The 11,288-nt window shown below is 40.2% G+C and overlaps 1 protein-coding gene across 1 annotated transcript; it reads left to right on the top strand.

Moving 5' to 3' along the window:
• The first annotated feature begins 459 nt into the window (after positions 1–459).
• On the top strand, positions 460–10,688 carry pla2g7 (phospholipase A2, group VII (platelet-activating factor acetylhydrolase, plasma)). The gene is made up of 11 exons (XM_083790876.1): positions 460–755; positions 1,999–2,123; positions 2,742–2,892; positions 3,149–3,242; positions 3,541–3,609; positions 5,497–5,665; positions 6,352–6,465; positions 7,157–7,248; positions 7,765–7,935; positions 8,845–8,993; positions 9,221–10,688. The coding sequence occupies exons 1-11, from the start codon at positions 692–694 to the stop codon at positions 9,313–9,315; spliced, it is 1,293 nt and encodes a 430-aa protein (XP_083647002.1). The 5' UTR covers positions 460–691; the 3' UTR covers positions 9,316–10,688.
• Positions 10,689–11,288: the final 600 nt, after the last annotated feature.

Raw genomic sequence — 11,288 nt, 5'->3', positions numbered from 1 at the left:
TGAGGCTTTTTTTCGTTTGTATACTATTTAAATTAAATAGTTTTGAGGACAAATGCTTATGCTGCTATTATATTTATTGTCCCAAAACGACTGCAAAATATTGGTGCTATTCATTTAAAAAAGCGTTATACCTCACCTGTATAACAGCAGATGTACATTATTCAATCCTGTACGCCATCCAACTGTATACTTTCCCCATTTTCAACTGTTTTATTATATTTTGACAATAATTGCTTTGGTTTTCTCATGCCAATAAAGCTCCTTTTGAATTTAAATTTAATTGGGATTTAATTATAAAGAAAGAGTAAATGTATTGTTTTTAAGTCCAACACCAACCGGAAGTGTAAGTTGAATTTGACGGTGGTGTGAGAGCTTTAGAAAATAAAAGCTTTGCCTAGGTACGGATCGAGCTTTGATGTGTCAAACAGTGCTCTCTCTCCACTCCCCTTTGGAGTTTGGACTCCCCTATGCTCCAGTCAGTCCCATTATTATGCCATGGCAATGATGATGGCAATCGTGGCAAATGTTGCGCAAGTGACACGCAGTTAGCGTCAACACGCACCCACTCAACCAACCCAGTACCTTGTCTGCCCTCCGGGAGGCACGGGTTTGTAATCCTGTTTTACTGAAGATAAAAATTAACCGAGCTAGCTTGTTTAGCCTGCTGCTGCTGGGGGGTCGATCGAGGTCCATGTTTTCTAATGGGGGACTCGTACAGTTGTTAACCAAGAAGATTTACCAGTGGTCCAAGACAGGTACAGTTTACAGACAGTGTGGATTCATTGTAGTGATTGACTTGTAGTTTACATCTAATTGGATTCCTGCCCAAATACATGGAGTTGATCAGTTTTAGGTTTTTAACAGCTATGATGGCTGCCCTGTCAGAGTAGTTTGGTCTGTGACAGGTTAGCCAGGTGAAGATCTACAGTACAGTTATTCTCTCAAGCGATGATGACAGTTGTCTGTTTTTTCACATTCGAATAACAGCATTGACTGTAAAACAACCTGTCGCCTATATGCCGGTCACTGTAATGGTCTATGAAGGGATCGGGATACAGATATAGAGTAGTATAGACACAGCATCGAGAGAAGACTCAAAAGTGATGGGAACGTTTCAATCACCTTTTAGATTTTTATTTTTTATTAGTGTCAGAACTTTGTCATTAAAAAGAGACAATGTGTGCAATGTCCTCTTGTACCATCACAGGAAGGCTGCCTAATGCATGGTATAGTAAAATAGTAGTATAAAAATAAATAGTATTTACTACAGTAGGCTAATAACCAGTTGTGTGTAGGCCATACAGCAATGGTAACAAACAACTCTAATAAACATTGTCAAGTTAGTGTTGCTAAATATTGGACTGACAGTCACCACACTAAAATCTCACATTTATTGGTAATTTCAGTACCATTCATAATTCAAAACAAAGTTACAAGATTTAACCCTAACCCCAATTGAATACAGTTATTCAAGTAGTACTAGCCTATGTTATTGTGTAAAATATCATGGGAGTAATAATCATCATTGATCATTGATCAATTGATCAAAACCAGGAAAGCATCTGTGTCATTTTAGATTTTAGAACAGGATTTAGAACAGTGGTTTAGAATAGTGGTTCTCAAAAATAGCAGATGTACAAGCTGACAGCGCGTCACTTTTGCCGCACTGCGAGCTTGTAAATCTGCTATTAAAAAAAAAAAAAAATCTTCAAAATGTATTTAAAAAACAAACACAAACCTCCTCTTTTGGTGGTCCCTGGCACAAACATTTTTCAGAAGGGGGAAAATACATATAAATTTGGGGGTCCTTTGAGTTTGAGAACTACTGATTTAGAAGGCATTTGTAATCAGCCTTATTACTAGGGTTAAATTGTAGTGCCAGGAATTGGTATTGGCAGGCAGCCAGGCACTGTATCAATATTCTCCATTGTTGTATGAACAACTGTAAATGTCAGGTCTTGTGGTGACACATATGGCTTTATTTGTTTTCCTTTTTAGAGAAGAGGAGGTATACGTACGGATTCTTTGCCATGGGAAACTCCTGTAACCATCTAGGGATCCCGGCAGCCAAAGGATCCTATACTGTGGGATGCACAGACCTCATGACGGACCACACCGCTCGGGTAATGTACAAGCTTCTAGCTTTTCTCCTAATCTACAAGCACATTCCGACGCAATGTGAGCTTCTTACTTTTGTCCATGATCACAACTGGGGGTCTATTAGAGTAATGTTAACTCCATAGACACATACAAAACAGAAAAAGGCACTCACGGCACTCCATCTTTAAGTGTTAGGTCACAAGAACAGTCTTTGAAAATTTTTAAGAATTGGCTGATGGGCAAGTTAGAATAGTGTTCTATTTATTATCAATTTATTGTCTTTGTTGTGAATGTCATTATTATTGTGATTTTAGTCAACACATGTTCTATGCTGTAACTATTTATTTGGATCACAATGGAATTAAGAAGTCCTCAGACTTTTTGTGCAATCCTGATAATTCTTGTACTGCACTTTTGTGAATTGTATCTTGAATAATATTGAATCAAATCAAATAAAACAGGACAGGACACGTAAACATGGCATTCACACTTCACAGCATATTATACTACAGCATATAGGCTGCTCATGTAATGACCACTTCCTTCTACAACGAAACCACTATTGCAGTCACAGACTCAACACTTTGTGGTCGCATCATGCTTGATCGTGTCAACTGATTAATCTGTGTGTGGGGGAACAGGGCACCTTCTTCCGCCTTTACTACCCTGGCCAGGCGGTGGAGAATGCGTCAAAGCCTGACTGGATTCCATGCAGGGAATACTTCAATGGTCTAGCAGACTTCATGAAGATCAACAGAACGCTCAGTGAAAAGATTTTCAACTACCTCTTTGGTGAATTTATTTATTTTTGCAAGCATTTATTCAGAAATAAACACACTACTGTGGTAGGCCTACAATAATGGACAGGAACATGTAAAGAGTACCGGTTTCTATCTAATATTCACACACCAGTGAAGCCGGTCTTCTATGTTTCAAAATTCAACAATTCAGTCATTTTATTTTATAATATACAAGACACACAAGTCAAGAAAGCTTCATTTTCGTTTTAATTTCAAAATGAAATTCAAATGTGTTTTCATTTTTAAAGGCTCGTTTAAGATTCCAGCATACTTGGACGTTCCAATTAAAAAGGACGGGAAATATCCAGTAGTTATCTTCTCCCATGGCCTGGGAGCATTCAGGTACTCACAACACATCAGCAGTTTATCAGCTGTTTAGTATATTACTTAAGCACTATTTTATGCCTAGTCATATGTTAGTGGCATGCATTGAAAATAGACAATCTATACAAGCTCACAATGCACAGTGCGCTTTAAGCTTGTAGATTGTCTATTTTGTGAAAAAAATTGTACATTTTCCCCAATAATAACATGGCCAAAATATGGACAACATGTTGAAAATGGTTAACTTAGCAATTATTTTCAGTGTATGGAATGATGTTATGGAAATGCACTTTTTCCACCTTCCTCCTCCTTCTAGGACTCTGTATTCAGCCATATGTGCAGAGCTGGCTTCTCGTGGCTTCATTGTAGCATCAGTAGAACACAGGTATACAACATAATGTAATGGATTTACAGTCCATTATATTAAACAAAAATTGTGCTGTATAAACATGCTTCATAACTCACTATGCAGGTATAGGTTTCTTTCGGTGCTAATGTAAAAGTAACTTGGGCTTCTTGGTGGGGCCAAATTAAGATATGATCGATTCTGGTACTGGTCCTATTAATAAAACTACAGCCATACAATCTCAAGGGGCCAGTCACTATCATTGTCGATATCACGTAGTGGAAACAGCATTGAAATTAAACAGAGATCTCATATTTGAGAAGGGAGTTCAAACCACAGGCATTGTGGTGCCTGTGTGTGACGCCAGTGAGCAGCAACAATAGACCATCTCCATATACACGCGGTGAACTCGCCCCCCTCTATAAGCGGCTGTCTGTTTATCTGTAGAGTAGTGGAAAGGGTGTGCAGACAATGGCACAGGCCAGGTCATCACTTTTTTTTAACTAGTATAGGCTGCAGGAAAACCTATGGAGGAGAATATAATGGCCTGACGCACAGTGAGTCAGTCAGTACTGTTGATTGAAGGGAGTTGACGCCCCTAGCATACCTCCTCTGGGGTGTGCATTCGCCAAAAATAGCCCATCTACAAGCTCACAACCCATTGCAGCACGGCGTATTGTGAGCTTGTAGATCGGCTATATTTGGTGAAGAGATTTGGTGTAGAGGGGAAAAAGTACAGAACTATGTAGGGAGGATTTAAGTGGTTGACTTGGAACAGACTGAAGTCATATATTGTCGGTTGCACGGACGTAGGTTAGTTAGTAACTGAAAATGTAGGTGCATGTAAAAATTGACAATTTGTACTTGCCATGAACAGATAAAAGAAAAGTGAAAAGCCAGGCATGTTTAGCTTTGCTCCCATTAGTTGTAAGTCATGTAAATTAAATGTTCTTTATAATTATGTTCACCACACAGGAGAAACAGCAACTATCGGTGCGTGTCTAACAAAGGCAAATGGAGCACTTCTTGGCCACTGCTCTAGTGACTCATACAGGGCAGGCTAGCCAGGGTGCCTGTTCAGCTAGGCACAGTGTTACACCCTACCGGTGAAACTCCCTAATGTCAGGTGAAAAGATGGCTGGAGGGGACATGTGCTAACCCCCCCCCCCCCCCCCACCACCACCAGACCAACACTGTGGTTTGGCACAACTTGGCAGTGTCAGGCACTATATACCTGTATATTGCTGCATTTGGTTTAACTACAAAAAATGGGGAGAAAGATATATAGTTGATCAATGGGACAACAAATCAACTTGAGCATAAACATGTCAGATCAAAACAGATATTTGGGATGTGCTCTAATGCAGGGGTTTTCAACGGGTGGTCCGTGGGCCACTGGTGAACAGTGAAGGTATTGCATGTGGTCCCTGACCATGCCTTTAGTAATGTAGCAATGTCTTTTTTTTTCTTCTATACTAAACATTTGTGCACTGTTCCGTGGAATTGTGTCAATGTTGTCAGTTACTGGGAAGTCTGAGGTTAAGAAATTCCACAGAAAGTGGAGTTAGAATCAAGAAGGTGTACCAGCTTGCCTGATTGAGTCATCATTATTAGGAAATGTGCCCATAATTATGTTATCACGTGTCTGCTCTATCAGTACTGTACATCAGTTTAACGAAGGCAATAATCTTAGCCCATATACCAACAGTGGTCCTAAAGTTGATTCTTAGTCAGGGTGATGGTCCCTGATTCACAATCAGTTGCATCCATCATATATAACTGACTCATCGTGGCATCTCTCTAATCTTCTGTCTAATGAGAAAAAAAAGAAAACAGCCTACAATATACTATAAAAAAAAATGTAAAAAGTACAAACATAATTGTATTTGAAACTGCACCACATTGTGTTTATTTATTGTAATCCAGAGACGAGTCTGCCTCAGCTACATATTATTTCCGAGAGAAGACGGAGTCAGAGAAGGAAGACGCAGCGTCATCTAACACATCGGCTCCTCCAAACAACCTTGTGGAGGAGTGGATGTACTACAGAGCTCTGCAGCACGGGGAGCTGGAATACCCGCTCAGAAATAAACAGGTACGAGTAGTACGGAGATGGTGTAGGGCGGTGCGGTTCTCAAAGTGGGATCCGGGTAGCCCCAGGGGTCCTTGAGGGGGTTCCAAGGACTCCTCAGAAAAAGGAGGAACCGTTTAAACACGTGTTTTGAAAAACAATCATGACAAATCTTCTCTTACAGTATGGGGTACTGTCAAGGATCCCTTGATTTGTAGAGCCACGTTTTCCCCTCTGGGATAACTTGATGTGTTTTGTTTTTTGTAAGAGATGACACTAGTTTGTTTCATTTCTGTACATACAATAACAGAAAAAATGGGAAATCCCACACACTGTCTTCACTTACAAAATAAATATTGGTAGATACGTTTTGGTCGCTCTGGGGGGGGGGGGGGGGGGGGGGGGGGGGCTTTTTGCTGCTATTCAAGGTCATTACACTGACCTGTCCATCTCTGTAGGTGTGCGAAGGGACTTTTTCTTCTAATACTGTACATACAATAAACACACAGGAGTTGTGAGGCCATATGTAAGAGAAAGATTGAAGCGTTTCGTTAGTTGATGTTCTCCATCAGAGGTGGAGAACATCAACATGGTAAACATTTGATAATATGGTACATTTAAGATAGCTTCCTCTGTATCCTTGGGGCATTAAACACAAGCCACATAAACATAAATCTAACCACAAGCTATTCCTTCTTGTCATGTAACAGGTGAAACAGAGGGCAGATGAATGCATTCGTGCGTTGGATAAACTCATTGAAATCAACTCGGGGATTGCAGTGCAAAACGTGCTGCAAACACAGTTTGACTGGACTACACTGGAGGTACCAGTGGATCAGGATCACAGAATGACCATATTAACCACTTGAACCCTAGTATCCTTATTCTGGGCAAAATATAGGCGAACATGGCAGATCTACAAGCTCACAAGTGTCAGCGTATGAGCTTGTAGCCAGGCTATATTCGAGGAAGCGAGGAAGAGGAAAATGTTCCTGCATATTTAAGGGTTTAAGTTGTTAATTACATTTGTACTTAATTCATAGTCTGCAAAACATCCGTTTTGCCCATGGCAACAGGGACCTGGTTCCAAAAATTAAAAAATCACACCGTCTGAAGTGAGGCGCTCTTATCATCGTACATCATCCATTCATTGTCAATGGGAATTTAATGTGTGTAGGAAAACAATCATACCTATGAAGTAAATATAATAATCCAAAGCAATAGAGACATCATCATACCCAAAGTTATGCAGGAATGCCTACTGAGTGGCAAAAAACTACTTTCTGGCCTTGACAGCCCATACATCCAAACAGAAAGGTCCTATCTGATTGCATTAAAGTATGTTAAACGACATTAAACTCACGTTGCCAACTTTGCCACTTTATGCATGTGCATACCCTCTATATACATCAAAATAATATTTTCAATCAGAGAGAAATGTTCAATCAGAACATTGTATTCTAGTTTAGTGTTGACTGTTGAGATCTAACATTCCTCATGCCTTCTGATCTTCAGAATTCCATGGACATGTGTAGGATAGCTGCCATGGGCCATTCCTTTGGGGGAGCAACAGTCATTGAAGCACTGTGCAAAGAACTCAATTTCAAGTAAGTGCAGTTTAACGACCACCTGTTTCAGTTCTATAGAGGTCACTTTAATGTTTTGTCTCTGCTGGTTCAATGTCTTGTATCTTCATACTTTTTTAAACAGCTCATTGCTACTGGTCACTTAAGCTATCCTATCCTATATATCCTATATTTTTACGATATCTCTGGGGGGTTTCTGCCTTTTATTGATAGATGACAGGAAATGGGGGGAGATGACATGCAGCAAAATTGGTCGGGATTGGGACTAAAACCTACGACACGCTGTCAGGCTGGATTACCAGCCTAGGTGCCCAGACGGCTACACCAACTGCCCGGGCCTAAGCTATCTAGCCCTAAACAAACAGTTTAGGGCTAAGGGGTGGCGCAAGAAAATATAGCCCATAGTCTTTCAAACTGAGAAAGTGTTTAACCAAAGAATAGAGCTTTTGACTATTTTGTTTTCATCCGACAGTGTCAATGTGAAAACAGGAGGTGAAATAATGATCTCCTTTGCATACTGTGCTCCTCTCTGATTAGGTGTGCCATTGCCCTGGATGCCTGGATGGTCCCTCTGGAGGAGGAGATATTTCCCCTGGTGAAGCAGCCCATCTTTTTCATCAACTCCGAGAAGTTCCAGTGGGCGGGGAACATTACCCGCATGAAGAAGCTGGAGTCGGCTGCCATTCAGAGGAAAATGATCACCATCAGGTATAACGTGTTCTGGCTGCTTCCCAGTAAAAGACGAGTGAGTGACGTCACAACAAAATGTCATGATCCAGCTAGCAGGACGCACTTCATACTCATGGCACTATTCAACCAAAAACCGGCGCTGTTGTCAAATGAACACACATTTTGCTTGCGTGACAATTAGGGTTGTGAAATCTAAATGAATTTTATTAAAATATGTCATGGCAACATGAAGCTACTTCTGATTGATTGTAATGCCACTGTCCTATCCTTGGTGTCTTTATGCTAGATACAAGCAGGGTCGGATTTACCCTCCCAAGGGCCAGAAAAAAATTGGCATATTTGTTCAAATTTCGCTGGGGGGTACCCAGCCCCCCAAAAGAGAAAGGCAGGCAGGCAGACAGACTAGTCGCTGAATGCAGGCTGCCATGCACAGCGACATTGGCAGGGCCGGGTTTCCACAACAACACTGTCTGCAGTGCAGACAGCAGAGCAGAAGCTCTCAATGTTTTAACCATAATATTAATTGTACAATAACTAAACATAAATCTCACTTGAATTGGATTGCTTTTTTACTTTACAATTTCAAATCATAAAAAAAATAAAGTAGCCCACCCTAGCCCAATGGTAAGTCCGCCCCTGGATACAAGGTAAAGACATTAAAAGGTTCAAGATCCAAAAAAAAAACCGAGTTCAACAACTCTCTGGAAAATCTAGGTTAAATGTCACCTTAGACTAGTAGTAAATTGTCCTCACTATCCAGAATATAATACACTACTGAAAGAGTATGCTGATTGCAGTCAAGCAGTCAAGATGCTTAAATTACATTTCTGATCTCTAGACTAGTCTTTATAATAATGTTAACTTGTTATTAGCATAGTATTTCCATTCATGATTTTGTAATGTTAGGTTTCTGTGTTCCCTCGTCAGGGGTACAGTTCATCAGAGCTTTCCAGACTTCACCTTCCTCACAGGAAACTGGATCGGCAAGCTGATGAAGCTGAAGGGAGAGATTGACCCAGAACTCGCCATGGACCTCTGCAATAAAGCATCGTTAGCCTTTCTGCAAAGACATCTTGGTAAGGACAATGACAGATCCACAGACAGGATGGAATGCCAGGGTCACACCAAATATACCTTGCCATGTGCTTGAGCATAATGTATCTTGTATAACATATTTGGCATTTGTAGTGTACACCGTACTATCCATTTCTTGTACTTTTGAAACTCTACTGTCACATGTGGTCTCGATGGATAAACCAGTGCATACTATATATCTTATTGATTCTGTCAATCAATTGTTCAGGTATGGATAAGGATTTCAACCAGTGGGACCCACTAATTGATGGACTAGATGACAACCTCATTCCAGGAACCAATGTTCATATCTCCGCCATCTGATCTCTGCCGTCTAATGTTGTGCCATGACTGGTGAAATATTGATGACGACATGACCTGTACTTGGTTGGGCATACCCGTTTGTATGGGATCCCTTTGGACAGCCCCTGTCCCTGTCCAGCCAAGCAAAGACAGTATGTCATAAGGATTGAGAGTAATGTTTGGGACTAGGATGACTGCACCATAAAAGAGTTCAGGTTTGGCAATGGCAGCAAGGAACCAAGTCAGCACTCAAGAGCAAACTTAGTTGTTTATTTTGTGCCAGATATGACTACAAACATCATCGCAGAACATACCGTCTCAATCAGTGTATTTGTAGCACTGTGCCTCGAATGTATGAACAGATGATAAAAGTGTAACACTGTCAAATCTTGACCATTATCAGTACTTTCTTGAGACAAATACTTTTAATTACGCGGCAGGCTTTGTAAAGGTGTTTTATACTTAGTTGCGAATCGTTGTTGCACACTGAAAATAGTTCGATCTACAAGATCACAACGTGTCGCAGCGCGACACTGTCCCCTTTTCCATCAAAAGAACTTTGGTTCTAGAACTGTTCATCTGCATCTTCCAACCTGAATAGTGACATGCGTCCACTTTGGTTCTCACTTCAGGGCAATAAGAAGTACAGTATTGTATGGTACCAGTTCCGAAACAATTTAGACATCTGAACCTATTAATTTGGTTCAAAATTAGGCGGGAATAAAGAACGGAACCGATTCAACCCCGGTGGAAAATTGACCTTTGTGAGCTTGTAGATCAGATATTGTCGGTGTGCTTGAAGTATATCGAGCCCTATAGTCTCCTAGAATTTATATAAAAGCATCTTAGACATACTGTAGACCTACCGTATGCCTATCAAGTGTTGTATCGGAGTATTTATGGGTTAGGGTACTTTACTTGGAACAAGTTCCATCAGAGACAGATTATGGTTGCAGTGTGGTTGTATGTGGCATGACCCCAAATAAAATCCTAATCCAATCCATAGGATTAAAGATACATATTTTGCTTTCTATAACCATAGCTTGATAATTTAATTGAGTTAGTAGTACAGTATATTACTAAGGCCAAGTAATATAGACTTACCGGTATTTATCTAGCACCATTGATTGCACAGAAACAGTGATCAACAAACAACTCAGCAATATCATTGGGAGAAAGCCCCACTAACTGCATGATTTCAGGAAAAGGAATTAGTGGGATATTTACTCAATTAAGATACAATGTGCCTTAACTCAGTACCGTCTATCCTGGTTCCCTCCAACAGCTCAATGCAACATTTCACTTTTCACGTTCTGATTATCTATCATTCTGCAGTTCTTGTTTTATATCTCTTCATTTGTACACTTATTAAATTTGATTTGTATACAAATATACTGATCCAGGTGATTTCCAGTTTGTTTCATCGTCAATCAGCGAGTCAACACCACAGGTGGCAGTTCATCTACCACAGCATAATGCTAATGAATAAGTCTTTTGGAATTATTTTTATTTTAGTTCTCTAGTTCAGGAGTTTAACTGTCGTGTCATGTAGATATGAAAATAAGTTTTGGTTTAACATTCTCCAATTATAATTATATTATAGATTCACAATGGTGACATTGATACATATTATACATATTAAGAAAAGTCAATTCTATTTTGTACTGACAATTTCAAGTGTACTGAATTATAGTTAGGGTAAATTGCTTTTTTTGGCTGGGGATCTCCTGGAATCCAATCCCTCACATGACCCCTAGGGGTCCCCCAGACCTCACTATTGAAAACCACTGCCCTGGTTCATAAATTGGTCCGAAAATGTAAGCCTTCAAAGACCAGAATGGACAAAACAGGAGTTGCCAGATGGTACACCACAGCAATGATATGCACACAGGCCTCTTTCACAATACAGAGCTCTTTCAAAGAAGTGTGGTGAAGAGGGAAAAAAGGGTAGTCTGCTAAAGGGATTACCAGGTTTGTGAGTGTCTTTAATCCAT

This window comes from Protomyctophum parallelum, assembly GCF_964188405.1.
Source record: "Protomyctophum parallelum genome assembly, chromosome: 19".
Taxonomy (NCBI): domain Eukaryota; kingdom Metazoa; phylum Chordata; class Actinopteri; order Myctophiformes; family Myctophidae; genus Protomyctophum; species Protomyctophum parallelum.
This window is presented reverse-complemented; position numbering and strand designations above follow the sequence as displayed.

Excerpts from the sequence above, each read along its gene's own strand:
- pla2g7 (XM_083790876.1), top strand. The coding sequence starts at position 692 with ATGTTTTCTAATGGGGGACTCGTACAGTTGTTAACCAAGAAGATTTAC. Across the intron at positions 3,610-5,496 it reads GTAGCATCAGTAGAACACAG|AGACGAGTCTGCCTCAGCTA; the intron begins GTATACAACATA and ends ATTGTAATCCAG. Across the intron at positions 7,936-8,844 it reads AGGAAAATGATCACCATCAG|GGGTACAGTTCATCAGAGCT; the intron begins GTATAACGTGTT and ends TTCCCTCGTCAG.